We start from the raw sequence: 18967 nt of genomic DNA, 5'->3' as shown, positions 1-18967 counted from the left end.
CACGGTTCTTTAGATGATTAAACAATAGATGGGGGTGGTGCATCCACAAGCATGCTCTCTTTTCCAAGCTCAAAAGATTCATAGTATGGCTTCAAGCGATGTCCGTTCACTTTGAATATGTTTCCCATCTTGTCATTTTGAATCTCAACTGCACCATGAGGGAAAACATTAGTAACAACAAAAGGACCATACCATCTAGAACGTAACTTACCTGGGAATAGCCGAAGGCGTGAATTGAAGAGCAAGACTTTCTGCCCTATTTCAAAGGTCTTCCTTTGAATGGCTTTGTCATGAAATGCCTTCGTTTTTTCCTTGTAAATCCGTGCACTCTCATAAGCATCATTCCTCATCTCATCCAATTCATTCAATTGGAGTCGCCTTGCATCTCCAGCCTCTTTCATATCGAAATTGAATTTCTTGATTGCCCAAAATGCTCTATGTTCAAGCTCAACCGGAAGGTGACATGCTTTACCATAAACCAAACGAAAAGGAGACATACCAATGGGGGTTTTGTAAGCTGTCCTATATGCCCATAATGCTTCATTAAGTCTCAAACTCCAATCCTTTCTCGTAGGGCTCACGGTTTTCTCCAAGATTTGCTTGATTTCTCGGTTACTAATCTCCACTTGTCCACTTGTTTGGGGATGATAAGGTGTCGAGACCCTATGTGTAATTCCATACCGCTTTAAAAGTGCCTCAAATGACCTATTGCAAAAGTGAGTGCCTCCATCACTGATAATGGCTCTTGGTGTTCCAAACCTAGAAAAGATGTTTTCCTTCACAAAGCTCAAAACAACTTTTGAATCATTAGTCCGGGTAGGAATTGCTTCCACCCATTTAGAGACATAGTCAACAGCAAGGAGAATGTAAATAAAGCCATAAGAGGAAGGGAATGGTCCCATAAAATCAATACCCCACACATCAAATATTTCAACAATAAGAATAGGCGTTAAAGGCATTTGATTCCTAGAGCTGATGTTACCGGTTCTTTGACATCTATCACATGTGGAACAATAAGTATATGCATCTTTGAACAAGCTTGGCCAATAAAAACCACATTGCAATACTTTAAGGGCTGTTTTCTTAGGACCAAAATGTCCACCACATGCAGATGAATGACAAAAGGTAAGTATAGAATTAAATTCAGATTCGGACACGCACCTTCTAACAATCTGATCTGGACAATATTTCCATAAGTATGGATCATCCCAAACATAATACTTACTCGTTTTGACAAGCTTATCCTTTTGAGCTCGAGTGAGATCCTCCGGAATCAGTTTTGAAGCCTTGTAATTGATAATGTCAGCGTACCAAGGGTCCTTGGCTTCGAGGGTGAAGAGTTGCTCATCGGGGAAACTTTCACTTAGAGGAAGCATGTCCTCTTCTTCATTGGATCCTTGCACCAGCCTACTCAAATGGTCAGCCACCACGTTTTCACTCCCTTTCTTGTCTCTAATCACCAAATCGAATTCTTGAAGCAAGAGAGTCCACCTAATCAGTCTTGGCTTGGCGTCTTTCTTTTGGAAAAGGTACCTAAGCGCTGCATGATCAGAGAATACAATTACTTTAGTGCCAATAAGATATGATCTAAATTTCTCTAAAGCAAAAATAACAGCAAGCAACTCCTTTTCCGTAGTTGAGTAATTCAACTGAGCATCATTCAAAGTCCGGGAGGCATAATAGATGGCATGTGGTACGTTGTGCACTTTTTGTCCAAGTACAGCCCCCACTGCATAATCCGAGGCGTCACACATCAACTCAAAGGGAAAATTCCAATCTGGAGGTTGTATAACAGGGGCAGACGTTAAAAGCTCCTTAAGCTTGTTAAATGCAGCCAAGCACGCTTCATTAAACTCGAATTCCACATCTTTGCCAAGCAATCGACATAAGGGCCTTGATATTTTTGAAAAGTCCTTGATGAAACGCCTATAGAACCCTGCATGTCCTAGGAATGACCTAATCTCCTTCACAGTTGTTGGGGGCTGCAAGCTTTTCACAACATCGATTTTTGCCTTGTCCACTTCAATTCCCCTACAAGAGATAATGTGACCTAATACAATACCTTGTTGTACCATGAAGTGACACTTCTCCCAATTGAGCACTAAATTGCATTCCTGACACCTTTTCAACACTAGAGAGAGGTTGTGAAGACAAATATCAAAAGAATCACCAAAAACTGAAAAATCATCCATAAATACCTCTATTATCTCCTCCACCATATCAGAAAAAATTGACATCATGCAACGTTGAAAAGTGGCAGGTGCGTTACATAAACCAAAAGGCATACGCCTATAAGCAAACGTACCAAATGGACAAGTGAAGGTGGTCTTTTCTTGATCTTCCGGAGCTATGGCAATTTGATTGTATCCGGAGTATCCATCCAAGAAGCAATAATGACTATGACCTGCAAGACGCTCAAACATTTGATCAATAAATGGTAACGGAAAGTGATCCTTACGTGTCGTGGTATTGAGCTTTCTATAATCTATGCATACTCTCCAACCCGTTTGAATTCTTTGAGGCACCAACTCATTGTCTTCATTCTTCACAACGGTAATTCCGGATTTCTTGGGAACAACTTGGACGGGACTCACCCACTTGCTATCCGAAATGGGGTATATAATTCCCACGTCCAAAAGCTTCAAAACTTCCTTCTTAACGACTTCTTTCATCACTGGATTCAGCCTCCTTTGGGCTTCCCTTGTAGGTTTCGATTCTCCTTCCAAAAGGATCCTATGCATGCACTTTGTAGGGCTTATTCCTCTGATGTCTGCAATGGTCCAACCTAGGGCAGTCTTGTACTCCCTTAGAACTCGAATTAGTTTGTCTTCTTCGGATGCACTCAAATTAGAAGCAATGATCACAGGCAGCGTCTTTTTGTCACCTAAATATGCATATTTCAAGTTCTCCGGAAGGGGTTTTAGCTCAACTTGTGGTGCCTTCACAATAGAGGGAACAAGCTTATTAGTAGATAATGGAAGAGACTCAAAAATAGAGTTAAACTTACCTCTTTGGGGAGGCAAGGCCTCAAGTATATTCACAGCTTCAAGTACGGCTATGTTCCCTTCTTTATTCACTGTTTCGGGGCTTTGGATGAGTGCCCTCTCCAATGGCGTCTCTCCTTGTGATGCACTAAATGTTTCTTGTACCATTTGTTCAAGTACATCTATGGAAAAACAAGCATGATCATCGTTAGGATATTTTAAAGCATCAAATACCTTAAACTCCACGGTTTCCTCATCGAATGCCATTGTGAGAGTGCCTTCATACACATCAATTTTTGTCCTTGCTGTTCTCATGAATGGACGTCCTAGAATCAATGGAAGGTCTTTTCCAGGAATAGGAACTTCCTCCATCTCGAGCACTAGAAAGTCAGCTGGAAAAATTAGCTCATTCACCTTGACCAAAACGTCTTCCAGCACTCCCTTAGGATACTTGATTGATCGATCAGCCAATTGTATGCTCACGGAAGTCTTCTTAAGCTCACCTAAATTTAAAGATTCAAAAACAGAAAAAGGCATCAAATTAATTGAAGCACCTAAGTCTAATAAAGCATGTTCAAACCTTTGATTTCCAATGAGACAAGGTATAGTAAAACTCCCTGGATCCTTTAGTTTAGGAGGCAATTTACGCAATAGCACAGCTGAGACTTCTTCACTTAAGGCCACGGTTTCATGCTCCTTGAACTTTCTCTTATTTGTACAAAGGTCTTTGAGGAATTTTGCATAGCTTGGAATTTGTTGGATCGCATCAAGCAAGGGAATGTTCACTTGCACTTTTCGGAAAGTCTCTAGAATGTCCTTTGAAACTTGCTCCTTCTTTGAATTCAAAAACCTACGAGGAAAAGGAACTTTTGGAGTAATCGAATGATTCACAAGAGAACTTACCTTAGAGTTGTCACTTGGAACCGTAAGCTTGGAAAAGGGGGCAGCCACTGTTTTGGTTGAATTTCTCTCCTCCTTGTCAACATTTGCCACCTCTTTTCCACTTCGAAGAGTAATCGCCTTTGCTGTTTCATGGCCTCCATTAGGATTTGGAATGACTTGGCTTGGGAACTTTCCTGGCTCTCTTTGACTCAAGGAGGCTGCAATTTGTCCAACTTGGTTTTCAAGGCTCTTGATTGCTGTAGACATTTGTGCCTGTGTTTGCCTTGTTTCCTGCATAAAACCTTGAGTGCTTAATGCCAAAGAATTAATTAACTCTTCTAAAGACTTACCTTGCCCATGAGGTGGTGGTGCATTTTGTTGAGGAACAAACTGATTTTGTTGAACTGGGGCTGTTTGCACATTTTGGTTGTTCTTCCATCCAAAGTTAGGGTGTTGCCGCCATCCCGGATTATAGGTGTTAGAAAAAGGATCGTTTCTTGGCTTTTGTTGCTGCATATAGTGTGCTTGAGCCATCTCTTCTCCATCACCATACAAACTTGGACAAGACTCCGTAGGATGTCCGGGATTAGCACACACGACACACACTTGTGCTTGAGGGATTAATTGCTTAACAAGGTTAGTCAAATTAGCTATTTGAGGACCAATATCACTAGCACTTACCTCATAAACACCTGCTTTCTTTGGGGGAGCTCTCCGGTAATTAAATTGTTGAGAGTTTGCTGCAATGTTCTCAAACATCTCCTTAGCTTGAGTAGCACTCTTGTTCATCAAGCCTCCTCCACTAGTAGCATCAACCATCATCCTCTCCGAATCAAGTAATCCCTCATAAAAGTATTGCATAAGTAGCCAATCTTCAATTTGGTGATGAGGGCACGAAGCTAGGAGTCTTTGAAACCGATCCCAATACTCATGAAATGATTCTCCATCTAGTTGCTGCACTCCCATGATCTCCTTCCTAATATGGTTAGTCTTTTGAGCTGGAAAGAACTTTGCAAGGAACTTGGAAGCCAATGCTGTCCATGTGGTGATAGATGCACTAGGTAAAGAATAGAGCCACTCCTTGGCTCGTTCCTTGAGTGAGAATGGAAACAAACGCAATCTGATTGCCTCATCACTAATCCCTCCATTGTGCATAGTTGCGCACACAGCAAAGAAATCCTTGATATGTATGTGAGGATCATCCCCAACCTTGCCATAGAATTGTGGCAAAAGGTGAATGGTGCCACTCTTGATCTCAAAGGTGGTTGTAGTGGCTGGATATGCAATGCAAGACGGCTGGTCCAATGCTTTAGGAACCGTGAAATCCTTCAAAGGTCGGGTGAGGTTGTTAAGTTCCAACGCGTCTCCCATCTTGATTGGAAGTGTATCTTGCTTATTTTTATCTCGACGGAGATAACGAAGTGTGTTCTCTAGTTCAGGGTCGTATGGTATAAGCTCGTGACTCTGTGAACGACGACCCAGCATATACCTGAAAATTGAAAACAAAACTCAATTAGATTGACAATCCCCGGCAACGGCGCCAAAAACTTGTTGGTAATTTTTAACAACAATATTTAAACCTTGCAAGTGCACAAATCAAATGATAGTATAGTAAGCAAGCAAGGGTCATTCCCACAGAGATTGTAATCTAGAGAGATGTTTATCAATGTCACGCAACGAAAACACAAGGACTTCCACACACACGCCAACACCAAGGGGGGTTTTTATTTGATTTTGTGAATAAAACAAAATAAGGAAAACAAAACAAAACAGAATTTAAATTAGAGTTTAAGAGAAATTGGTTTATAATCAATCAAGAACAATAGCTAGGACTCACTATCCACCTCTAACCAATCAATCAATTCATAAACAACAATAGATAATCAATTTCTAGCAATCATATGATGACGACACTCACAACAAGATCATGGCATTTGACTCGAGTTGTATGATTCTCTCTTAAGTGCATGTAAAGTGTATGGCATTTACATCAATACGTGTATTCTTAATTGAAATCTAGTATGGCATTTACTCAAATTAACAATCAAGAATCCATTAAGATCAAAGAGAATATGAGTGTCACAAAAACCCTAAAACATGGCATTTGTTATTAGGAATTCAAGAATCGATTTCTCATAACTAGTTCTTAACCCAATTATTCGTTGCAAACAAGAACACATTCAATAAGGCAATTGACCTATGTTCTACAACAATTTAATTCCAATACATGCTTCAAAGTTAGCTACTCAAAGAAACAAAATATCAAATTCACATAACATAGAGAAACCGAAATCATCACGCTTGTAGAAACTGAAAATCCATTCAAACTTGTTTATAGAATTGAAATCATGTTTAGGGCTTCAAGATTAAGCCCTAACTAACAAGAAATTAGTTACTCATGCTCTTGGATGAACTCAAAAATAAATACATAAGAACTGAAACTTAAAAGAAGAAAGGAAAAGAAAGAACTCGTTGGCAGCTTTCTCCTCTTACGCGGTTGATCCCTTTTGGACGTGAATCTGTATCTGGGGCCTTGGCTGGCCTTTTATATCACTTATATCAGAGTTCTAAAACCCTAAAATTGACTGACAAGTCGTCCAAGAAGTCTTGGTAAACAAGGAATCCAAATAGGAAAGTAAAAATCACAATTCCTAACTCCACAGGGAAATACAGCTCAGCCCAATTGTCACACGATTTGGGGATCTTCAGCCTTGCAGAAAAATCATTAAAAATATATTTTAGAAAGATAAATGTCTTATCTTTCCAACCATATATAGCACGTAACTTGGAAAATTCGGGAAGGCTTCCATTTCTTCACATTCACGTAACATGTATGAAACTGTCTTGTCTGCACGTGGGCTAACTTTACTTGTAATACTGTACCAATTGGCTTGGTAGAAAATTCTAGAAAAATCACAGATTGAACTTCAAGATGTTAGCTTTCATCTCCAATTGGCCTTGCTCTAAAATTCCTCCGAAAAGTTGATTTTTCCTTAAAAAGCTTCTAAGAGCGCAGAAAAGCTGAAAATCAGAAAAGTAAAGTAATAAGCCTTTTTTAAATCTAATTCTCCTACAAAACCTAAGTAAAAAGAGTACATAAATGAGTATATTTATGGACTTATCATGCCCACAACCAGATGCTATCTTTTATGGATGGCAACGCAGGTTACAATCAGATCATGATGGCAGAAGAAGACATCCACAAAACAGCCTTCATGTGTCCAGGACATATAGGTGCTTTTGAATACACTGTAATGCCTTTTGGCTTGAGAAATGCAGGGCCTACCTATCAAAGGGCAATGAATTTCTATTTTCCACGATATGATAGGGCATTCCTTGGAAGTTTATATTGATGATGTGGTGATTAAATCACCAGATGAGGGAAACCACATGACAAATCTAAGAAGAGCATTCCTAAGAATGAGGCAACATAAACTGAAAATGAACCCAAAGAAGTGCGTTTTTGGAGTTCAAGCGGGAAATTTCCTAGGATTCTTGGTCCACCAAAGAGGCATAGTGATCGACAAAAACAAAGCAAAATCCATCATAGAAGCTTTGCCGCCTAGGAACAAGAAAGAATTGCAGAGTCTCTTAGGAAAAATTAATTTTTTAAGGAGATTTATATCCAATTCTGCAGGAAAGATCCAACATTTCTCTTCTTTGTTAAGATTGAAACAGGAACAAACCTTTAAGTGGGAAGAACAGCACCAACAAGCTTTTGAGGAAATCAAACATTACCTCTCAAATCCACCAGTTCTGTCCCCACCAAAGAGGGCAGACCACTCAAGCTCTATGTATCTGCATCAGAAATATCCATTGGAAGTTTATTGGTTCAAGATAACAAGGAAGGGAAGGAACATGCAGTCTACTACCTAAGCAGAACTCTGACAGAGGTGGAAAGAAAATATTCTGCAATTGAAAGACTTTGCCTAGCCTTGTACTTCATTGCTGTGAAGCTCAGACATTACATGTTGCCATACACCATCTACATCATTGCCAAAATAGATCTGATCAAATACATGCTAACAAGACCAACGCTGAGAGGCGAGGTTGGAAAATGGACCTTGGCCTTGACAGAATTTGCCTTCAGATATGTTCCTCAAAAAGCCGTCAAAGGACAAGCTGTGGCAGACTTCCTAGCAGATCATCCCGGGGAGGAGATTGAAAACATGGACTCTTTAAACATAGCAAATGCAGATCTATTAACCAGAGCTCACACCTGCGTCAACAATCCTATCTATTCAGTTCATCTTGCACCTTGGAAGTTATACTTTGATGGATCAAAAATGATATAGCTTTTGGGGCCGGAATTGTTTTGGAAGAACCACTTGGAATCGAGACACATTACTCTTTCAAATTGGATTTCGTGTACCAACAACAGGAATATGAGGCTTTAATCATTGGCTTGGAAATGCTTTGGTAGAACTAGGAATCCAATTTGTGGAAATTCTAGGAGATTCCATGCTGGTTTTAAAACAAATTGTTGGGGAATACAAGTGCCTAAGTCCTTTTCTAGCCGTCTACTTGGTGGCAATAGGAATCTTCTGAAGAATTCAGAGAAGCCACTTGGGAACATATCCCATGGGAAGAAAATTTTGCAGCCAATGAATTGGCTCGGTGTAGAGCATACAAATGCCGAAGATTGTGTACAAAGAATCATCAGGGATAGGAAGAAAAGCCTACCATCCGACCGGGGATGGAAATAGATGTCAATTACGCCACAATCACTGAAGATGATTGGAGAAATCCTATCATGACTTACTTGCGATATCCAACTCTGCCCTCTGAAAAGAGAGTCAGAATCATGGCTTTAAACTACCTTATGTGGAACGAAGATTTGGTCCGAAAGAGTAAGGATGAGGTGCTTTTAAGGTGCCTCGGAAAGAAAGAATACATGAAAGTCATGGGAGAAACCCATGAAGGAATCTGTGGAGCACATCAAGGTGGGAGAAAAATGTGCTGGTTAATTAGAAGATATGGCTACTTCTGGCCAACCATGACGAAAGATTGCATTAACTATTCCAAGGGGTGTGAATCTTGTCAAAGACATGGCCCAATCCAGCAGCTCCTTCAATTCCCATGAATCCATTACTAAAGCCATGGCCCTTTAGAGGATGGGCAATGGACCTCATTGGCAAGATCTATCCACCAGCCAAAGACGCTTTATCATTGTTGCCACAGACTATTTCACTAAGTGGGTAGAAGCCAAGCTGTTAAATCCACTACATCTCAAGAGATCATCATTTTCATAGAAGAACAGATTATACACAGATTTGGCATCCCAGAATCAATCACAACTGATAGAGGATCTTCTTTCATATCAGGAGAAATGTTGGACATGGCAGAGGCATTCAAGTTTAGACTGCTCCAGTCCACTCCTTATTATGCCAAAGCCAATGGGCAGGCGGAATCAAGCAACAAAGTGATCATCAACATTATCAGAAAAATGCTTGAGAAGAATCCAAAACAGTGGCATGAGAAGTTGTCAGAGACTCTGTGGGCATATAGAACTTCAAAAAGAGAAGCAACTGGCATGACTCCCTATGCATTAACCTACGGTCATAATGCAATTCTGCCTATGGAGATAGCTGTTCAGTCCCTCAGAATTGCTCAACAACATAACTTAGTAGGAGAAAACTACTCCCGAGCCATGTTGCTGGAACTGGAAGGATTGGATGCAAGCACTGACACTCTCAACAAACTCCTAGCAGGAAAGCAAGTCGTATCAAGGGCTTACAACAAAAGAGTCAAGAACAAGAGTTTTGAAGAGGGAGAGATAGTCCGGAAAGTAGTTACCCCTTGGAACACATGTGGCTGGTTATGGAAAGTGGTCACCTACTGGGAAGGCCCTTTCATAATCAATCAGATTCTTGGAATGGGGGCATACAGGTTGCAGGATAGGGATGGAGAAATTCATACTGCCCCAATCAATGGCAAATGGTTAAAAAAGTTTTATCCAACTATGTGGGATTCACAAGCTTTATAAACAGATCCTGGGATAGAGACGGGACTACACTAAAAAGTTTTGATTCCGTTTGAAGTTATCTTTGTTCTAAAGTTATTTTAAGTTTGTTCCTTTTGTATTTCTACTTCTGATTCTGTTTATTTCATCAATAGAAATTGAAAACTAGAATTGCAACAAAAATAAACTTTATTTAAAATAAATAAGCCGTTCCCCATGGCAAACTGTTCATCAAAAAGCAAAAATAAGAAAGCATAAATAAATAACAAAATCAAAATCCTAATTTTCTGAGAGTCTCTTGCAGATTGGTCTTCTTGATAGAAAGTTCTTTTTGGAGCAGCACCCCCTTCGATGAATTGAAGCCTCTGCAATCTCCAGGTGGCCTAGAAGCTGCAACCATGTTCTGCACAAGGAAAGTGGCCTTAGTCTTGGAGCTCAATCCAGCCCCGAGCCTTGCAGACTTCCGGTAGCTCTGCCATTTGCTTTTGAAGCTCTGCAATCTGTTTCTCGAGTTTGTCCGCAGTGGCTTTGGCTTCTTTATACCCCCACCACCATCTGGTCCAGTTCTACCTTCTGCTTTGCAAAATCAGCCAAGTTGGCTTCATGAGTGGCCTTGCAGAACTCGAGAGGTTGTGAAGGTGGGCTTGCATCCTCATAACGGTTGTGAAGGTTGAGCACATCCTTTGCTAAGCCAAGGCTCATCTCAAGTATAGGTTTTGGGGCCATGTTCTGCACTTTGTGTAGCAGTCCAGATCCTTCATCAGGTGGTCAAAGGCCTCCCGCCATCATCCGGCTTGATTCGATGGTGCGGATCTTGATCTCTCCATTGCCTCTTCCCCGCTTTGGACTTTATCTTGCGTGACGGGGCGAGCTTTTCAACTTGTCAAGCCCCAGGCATCTAGGTCCATAGCCCGAATTCCTGCCCGGTCAAGAAAAGAGGCGTGGGCATTTAACCTGCAAAGGAATGAATAGGCATCTGTAGAAGGAAGCATGAGTCGAACTAGGCGAGAAATAGAAGAAAGAAGACAAAAAATACAATAACACTTACAGAACCTTAATCGGAGGTCATGGAGGTGAATCCTGCTAAGGTCAATGTAGCTTTTGGTATTTCTACTGTAAAGATTTGATAGTTAGGAGACAAAGAACATGACAAAACTACATAGAGCAGGGAAAAGAGTAGGCCAGAACTCACCATAAAGCTAGGAGGCAGCGTGACTTTCACTCGGTTTGGGAGCAGGCAACCACTTGTTCCGCACTGCTCCTGACTCGATCCGGATTACTCCGCCTGGTCCTCATTGCGGAACAACGTAGAGAATGTTCTGCCTCTGGATCATCAAAAGGACCACCTCTAACTTAGTTAGCCATGTCCCTATATCTTCCTGCGGCTTAGAGCTAAGGCAATGCTCTCCACTATCACCTCGTGAGGAATTTCCTCCTACTGGATGCCTAAGTCGAGCAGAAGAAATAAAGAGGAGCAGAAGCGAATACTACCAAATAAATAAGACTCACCTCTTCTTCCATTATCTTGGCCTTCTCTTGAGGCCCCTTTCCTACTTCTTCTAGCTCTTCTAGCTCCTTCTCTTGCTCCACGAAAGCCTCTCTCGGATCATCTTCCGTGCCGAAGTGGTGGTAGGAACTGCCCTAGTTCCCTCCGGGCCACATATTCTTCTACAATCTTCTTTCTAAGTCTTTTTGACTTAGTAGGGAGAAAGGGACTCCCAGCTGCAATGAACAGAAAATAAGCCTTAAGAATTATGGCGAGCAGTTATAAAGCACTCAAAAAAATCTGTCAAAATATACGGAGTCACAGGTTGGGATTTCTTTTCTTTCTTTCTTGATAACAGGAGAAGTGGCCTCTCTGAGTCATTCTACGATCTTCTTCTTCTTCTTCTTCTTCCTCTTCTCCATCCCGGAGAAGATCTCAGATCCCGACAACAATAATAATGCAGAATTAGCATGCGAAAACAAAAGTCAAGGATCAATCCAGAAGAAATAATAGGAGAAGCTGAATAAACATGAAAACTTACCAAACACCTCTCCGCTCTGGGTAGCTTGGCTGCCAATATTCTTTGTCAAAGAAGGATCGATTACAAGCGGGATAAAAGATTAGCATCATCACTAAAGGCGAATGGGCAGCAGCAGACGAGGTGAGAGAAATTACCTTCTATAACATATTAATGTCTTTGATGGTCTGCACCATGAACTTATGAGTCTCCTCGTCTGTGTGGGCAGATCCATTGTCCCAACCCTTAAAAGAACACGAAATGCGGTACTAGAAGCGGCGGATCACGAAATCGGCCTTCCACCAAGCATTAAACTCCATGACTGCAGGTCAGTTCCCATGAAGGATAAAGGGCATTGGCACTATTGTTAATCTTATTTACTGCACACTGGCATCTTTGTGGACCTCAAGTCATCTGCATCCCTCCAAGAAGAGCCCGATTGCGGCTCATGTGACTTGAGGGTATAAGTTGAGGCGCCAAGGCTGCCTTACGCACAGAAGTTGGGATGCCCGAAATGATAATTTGAGGCTTTCCTCCTCCATGAGGCAGATCTCGGGCAAGGTCACACTCAAGAACTTCTTCCTGAAATCAGTTTGGCGATTCTTCTTACGGCTCCTTCTCAAACAAATGGTATCCAGGTTGAAACCAAGGATAGGTTCTCCTGATCACCACTTGCCCTCTGCGCTCTGCAGACCTCTTGGTACAATGTTTGAAGAACATCGGTACTCATCACTCGACCTCTTGGGGACTTGCCGACAATAGTGGCTGAGCCGAACGATCCTCAGGCGAACTATATGCGAAACCTCAATTCGGGAAAATAGACACGCTTGCGGTCTGAATCATCCAAAAACCGGGAGCGAGATGATTTAGCGGATACTCTAGGGTGGCGGTGTGCAGGTTCTTGAATAGATGAGCGAGGCTGTAGGCCCGAGTCCAACATCGTGTGATTATGCAAAGCTTACGCCAAATGTCTATACTCAGCGAGTGCGAGAAGGCGGTTAGGCGAGAAGAAACGACATATCTGCTTTGGTCCTTGTCCTTCTCGCCTTTGAATTTTTTGAGATAATTGGAGAATGAGCAATTCTAGTTGATCGGAGAGATGTTGAATGTCTTGGCTAGCTTATGCTGGTTTTCTTCTGTGATAATCACCAACAACATCAGAGTCTTCCATGGGGCCTAAACAGAAAATCTGAGCCATGTCCAGTGAGTTGGAGCCATGGGGCCAATCGAAAGTCGAAAGTATTCTTGGCGAATTCCAAAAACAGAGCAGCGGCAAGTAGGTTCTCATCTCTTGATAGATTGCACAGGCGAAGCATGGCGTCATAAATTCGGCTGTTTCAGTGAGCCCCAAATCGGGAAGAAGCAGTCAATCCAGTGGCCCTTATTGGCTGGACTCTTTCTCACTTCACTAGATGGGAGCAAGCGGCTCAAGTTCTTGCTAACCCAAGAATGAGAAGCCAGAGGCGAAGAACTCTCGAAACATAGAGGCCTCAAGCATCCTTCTTCATCGTTACTGCCATCTCGGGAGGAATAGGACCAAACCAATTAGGCCCCGCACCAAGGTATTTTCGAACAAATGGAGGACATTTTCGTCTAGGTTTTTCTAGGCAAAAGGATGAAGCTTGCTCCTAACCTCTATCGCATGCTTATCAACCCCAAAACAAGCCCCAGTAATGTAATCTGGAGGAACTAGAACAGAGGAAGATTGATAGGAACGGCAAGCGAGGTTCTAGCAAAGGGAGTTTATCAAAGAAAGCTCAAGAGGAATGAAATCTACAAAAGTACTAGGTTTTGGTGAAGCGAGGCAGTGGTTTTGAAATTCTTTTAAAGAAGCGACGTGGGAAAAGAAGACAGGCGTGGAGAGACAAGCGTCATCGATATTGACTAGCTAATAAAGAGCTAATGTGAAGGTGTCTCGGACTTAAGAAATAAGTCATTCAAGCGAGATTTCTCTCGTTACAAATTTAGTTGAGCAAAAAGCCAAGGCAGGTAGAGCTTGAGCTTTCCCCAAACATGGAAAACCTCAACAAAATTCACAGTGCAATCTCTAGCCCACTAAAGCCTAAAAGCAGTCACTTTTGCCCGTGCGGTGAGGAAACAGCGCATTCTGCCTCAAAAGCTTCACAAAGCTTGAGGTACATTGAAGCTCTGTCGGGATCAACCTTTGGTATCGATTCTGATTGAAGCTTAGTAGTCAAATTTGTCAACGGTCGAGTCTAGCCCGGCATGTCCAGATCCAGCCCAAATCAGAACCTTCCATCGGCAAAATGAAGTTCCAATGTCTCTTCATCTCTCTCTAGCATGAGTATTTATTGTTATAGTTTTGTAAAAGGCAGTTCCGCCTAAAAACAGTTTAAATTCCATCAACGATTCTGGCTAGAACAACCTCTTTATACTGAGATAAATTGTTAAAGTCCTCACCAGTCTGAGGCAAGAAAAGAACTTACTTGGGAGATATTCCTCACCCAAATTCACAATCGCTTGTTTGCAGAAATCAGTAACTTGAGGGCAAGTTATCCATTCCAAACTAAGTTTGCTAGAATTTTTATTACTAGCGATGTAGCACGCTCGCACACCAAAGAAAAGCTGACTTGTTGACCAGTCTTTGGTTCTCAAGGCATGGGAACTTTGCCCTTCCATCATAGGAGTAAATGCGAAACGGGTGAACAGAAATCCTCCTCCTTGTTCTACAAAGCTCTTTCAAGAATTTAGCATATCTTGGAACTTGCTTTATTGCGTCAAGAAGTGGGATATTGACTTGTACCTTCCTGAAAGTCTCTAAGATGTCTTTTTCATTCTCTTCTTTCTTAGATTGCATAAACCTGCGAGGGAAAGGCACATTTGGTGGGATAGCGTTAGAATGAGTTGAATTTGGAACAACCTTACCTGAGTTTGGTTGTGTAGGAGCTTTGGGGGACTGCAGCAAGGGTTGTTCCTCCCTTGCGTGGCTTTGTCCACCTCCTTCTCTTTGAGCAGAGCTTTTTGTTCTCTTTTGGGCTTTGTTTGGACATTTTGGATTGGTTCCAATCTCTTTACCACTCCTCAAGATGATAGTTTTAGCCGTTTCAAAACCTCCTTTTGGATTGACAATGGTTGAGCTAGGTAGTTTGCCTTCTTCTCTAAACTGTCCCATGAACTCCGCCATCTGCCCATAATTTGCTTCTTCACTTCGCTCATCTCTTTGGCTTGATTTTGTAAACCCGAGTCAAAGAGTTAGTACTAAGCATTTGATCATTATCAATGGCGAACTGAATTTGATTGGGTAGTTTGTGGTTGAGGTAGTGGTGGTGCGAACGGCCTTTGATAGAGCCACAGAGGTGGCTGTCTATCCGCCTTATTGTTGTTGAGGCTCCTTCCACTTCAAATTTGGATGATCTCTCCAGCCCGGATTATAGGTGTTTGAAAACAGGTCATACCTAGGTTGATTTTGGCCTTGATAACCTACGGCATTGGCACTTTCCCATCCCCCATTCTCTATTAATTGAGGACATTGATCAGTGGGGTGTCCATGCATAGAGCACATGCTACAAGTGGCTGTACTTTGCACTTTGGATCCTTCAACAACCTGCGAAATAAGAGTAGAGAGATTAGCCATTTGAGATTGAAGTTCCGAAATAGCACTTACCTCATTAACTGGACTTGGCCGTGTATGATCTCTCCCTCCAACTCCTTCGTATTGTTGTGCATTCAAAGCTCGGTTTGCTATTAAGATCTTCGCAGCAACTAGTGTTTTGTCAACCAAAGCACCTCCCACTGAAGCATCAAGCATTTGTCTCTCCAGTGGAAGTAGTCCTTCATAGAAATATTGAATTAAAAGCTCTTCCTTCATTTGATGTTGTGGGCAGGATGCAACTAACGTCTTAAAGCGCTCATAGTACCCTGGAAAGGATTCTCCCGGGCCTTGTTGAATTCCACTAATTTTCTTCCTCAAAAGAATGACTCTTGAAGTTGGGAAGAATTTCTCTAAGAATGCTTTCTTCATACTTTCCCAAGAAGTAACGGTTCAGTGCTAGTTCATAGAGCCAATCTTTAGCCTTGTCCATAAGAGAGAGATGGGAAGGCTTTCATCTTCAAAATATTCCCATCCATATCAATGGGTGTCATACTTGAACATACTACTTCAAATTCCTTCAAATGCTTGTTTGGATCTTCCATGGACAACCCATGGTATTTGGGAATGTTATGTAGCAAACTCGACTTCAATTCAAACTCATCAGTCTTACCCACAGTTGCCCTAGGGTATTGAATGCAAAGAGGGACTAGCAGTGTGCAATCCAGAGGTTGAAAGTTCCTTGATTGTTCGATTGTCTACAACCATGTCTTGTTCCTCTTCCAAGTCCGTTTCAGCTTCAGATTCAGGAGTTTGGAACTAGAACTAGAGGGATTGAGTTCTGGCTGCTTCCTCTTCCTTCTCAAAGTTCGTTCGAAATCGTCGTCAAAGTCCAATATGTGCACACGAACAGGGTGTGAACTTCGAGTCATAAACTAGTACCTAAAACAAAGAAAACAAAACAAAACAAAATCAGAAACACAAGAAAAACGAAAACAAACGGAAGATTAGCAATTTTGCTAATCCCCGGCAACGACGCTAAAATTTGGCGTGAGAAATAACTAACACACAAATTAAACCCTATAAATTATGCAATCGTAGTATGAGTAAGTAGGGATCGTTCTATTCCGAGGATTAGGAGGGATGCTAATCAACACAAATTAGACTTATTAAACTGGAAACTAAGTTAAGGGAACAATGGTTGGGGGGAATTTGGATGATTTAGACTAAAGTAAAACTGACAGCAACAAACAACTAAGTTGTGAATGAAATATGGATTAAGGGATAGCTAGAGGATTCTTCTCCACACATGGAACATATGCACACAAATCGATCTCCAGTTACTCTTTCTATAAAGTATGAATGACAAAGCCCCAAATTAATTGTGAATGCACTAATTAACTCTCAGATTTTCCTAAGTTCATTGAATTGGACTCAGCGACGCAATCAAATTATCCTTATCAAGTTCCCTATATGAACAGCATGATAGAGATACATATCAAAGATCATTAAGTTCTATGAAAATCATAAGCCTTGACAAGGCAATTGTAACTATGAAAAGCATGATACTCCTGCCAAGAATTTACTTAACGCAATCATGACTAGTGACTTTTACTACTTGTGAATATAAGTTCATAACGATTAGGTGAAATTCCCTTATATTCTAGCATCAAATCCCTGCATACAAACTAAGTATGCATCCTTAATAAACATGCAAGAATAAGTCCTCAATAAAACAGAAAAGTAAATCACATTCATACTTTATGAAACCATAACTGGAAGTAATCAATTCATGTAAAACATATGTCCATGGCTTCGAATTCACCTCTAACTAAGAAGAAATTCAGTTACACATGTTCATAATAATTGAAAAGCAATCTAGAATAAACATTTGAACTAATCAAGGGAAGAACTCTGAAAAACCCAATGGATGCAGCAGGTTCCGGCGCCAAGTTCTTCTTCTCCCTTTCTCCTTTCTTGCTACGGCACCAAAAGAACCCCCTTCTTCTGCGGCAACCCCTCCTTTATATATGTGGTAGATCTAGGGTAAAAGGGCTCAACAGAAACCCACGAAATTAGGGTTTTGTTTGGCAGATTTCTTTAGGCATTATAGGGCCCAATAGAAACCCACGAAATTATTTTAGGTTTCCTAATATGAAATTAATCCCCCCCCTTTTCCAGCTGGAATTTAGGTCGAATAGGATTAGGATAAGGTAAAATAAAATAAAATCAGTTATTGAATTAATTTCCCCATCTTTTTAGCACATTCCTAGCCTATTCGAACTTCAAAAACGTCCATCCATGTCGGCCCATGCATATGCTATCCATTCCAAGTCCAAAACTGCTCTAAAATGCTCCAAAATGCCCTTTCTTGCCAATCTTGCCATCTGGACCTACAATAGTACGAAAATAAGCTAAATCACTCTAATAAATGGGAATTAACTAAGTAAATGCAAAGAAATAAGATAGCAAAGTCGCATAAATATGCTCCTATCAACTTTCTTAAAGCACGTTTACATCTTGTGGTACTCTATGATAGTCTAGGGAATGCCAATACAATTTTCATACTAACATACTATCAAAGAGCCAGTTCAACATAATGAAGCTATAGGTTTGCTCAAGACGAGTTTGGCAAGGGAGGTTAGTCAAGATTGTATGATTTACAATTTAGCATCAAGTGTGCTTGCTTTCAAAGGTGTAGAGTTGTGGGGTTGGAAGACAAGGTCGCAAGGGTGAAGTTAGGACGATGAGGATAGTGTTGTTGGCTTGGTGTCAACCGAAGAGGTACTTCTTACCAAAGTGGTCATGGAAGGAACTCTAAGATGGGTAAAAGATGGGCATCAATAATAAAGTCACAAAGGAGTTCTACTTGAGGTGGAGCCTTCAACACTAACAAGGTCCAGGCTTAAGAAATCCATCAAATCATCCCAAGGCTTTAGATGGAAGGACAAAGTAGATTCAACTAAGTTTCAAAGTGCTTTTGGGAGTATGAAGTGGGAAAGTTGGATGAGTGCTTTGATGAAAAAGAAGGTTTCCGGAAAGGAATTAGTTCATAAATCCAAGAGCAATGTTGGTGGTTCTGTGGAGATTTATAGATTAAGGTATGTCAAGAATTCAAGGTTCCAAGAAGGCAAGGAGCAAGGAGTTCAGCATAGGGGATCTCTCTTCTACACAAGATTTCCAGGTTGCCTAAATTTAGATTGGGTAGAGAACCTCCTCACTTGAGGTGATTTGAGGCAAGAGGGTTCTTGCCATAGTGGAGCTCTTAGGAATTACTAGAACGGTTTTCAAGATGGTTGAAGATGTTATAGGTGTCAACAAGTGTTCATTGGTGATTGATGGTTCTCCAAGGTGGATATTGTTGAAGTTTTGGCTCATCCTTGATGCTGGAGGAAGAAGAAACCAAAGAGGCTGCAAGATTGGAACAACAAGAAAGGGCAAATCGCACAAGGAGCAGCAGGGAATTTGCGCAGGAGGTGATCTATCACAACGGCCATGTGATGGATCAGTTTTTCCTAGAGAGTCGCGACGAGGCGCTGAAGTCCAAGCAATCGTTCACATGAAGGAAGCGATCCATTGTTCGCTA

At 41.3% G+C, this 18967-nt stretch overlaps 2 protein-coding genes and 1 pseudogene across 2 annotated transcripts; 1 reads left to right on the top strand and 2 right to left on the bottom strand.

Moving 5' to 3' along the window:
• Window positions 1-5981, bottom strand: LOC148917725 (uncharacterized). Its single transcript, XM_089051359.1, has one exon. It carries the CDS (start codon window positions 5349-5351, stop codon window positions 18-20), a length of 5334 nt encoding a protein of 1777 aa, XP_088907485.1. The 5' UTR covers window positions 5352-5981; the 3' UTR covers window positions 1-17.
• Window positions 5982-9312: 3331 nt separating this feature from the next.
• Window positions 9313-10298, top strand: LOC148917724 (uncharacterized). The gene is made up of 2 exons (XM_089050392.1): window positions 9313-9755; window positions 10133-10298. The coding sequence occupies exons 1-2, from the start codon at window positions 9313-9315 to the stop codon at window positions 10296-10298; spliced, it is 609 nt and encodes a 202-aa protein (XP_088906518.1).
• A 67-nt stretch (window positions 10299-10365) lies between these two features.
• Window positions 10366-16376, bottom strand: LOC148917723 (uncharacterized; annotated as a pseudogene).
• Window positions 16377-18967: the final 2591 nt, after the last annotated feature.

This window comes from Prunus mume, linkage group LG4 (genome assembly GCF_029339155.1).
Source record: "Prunus mume cultivar Tortuosa linkage group LG4, ASM2933915v1, whole genome shotgun sequence".
NCBI lineage: Eukaryota > Viridiplantae > Streptophyta > Magnoliopsida > Rosales > Rosaceae > Prunus > Prunus mume.
This window is presented reverse-complemented; position numbering and strand designations above follow the sequence as displayed.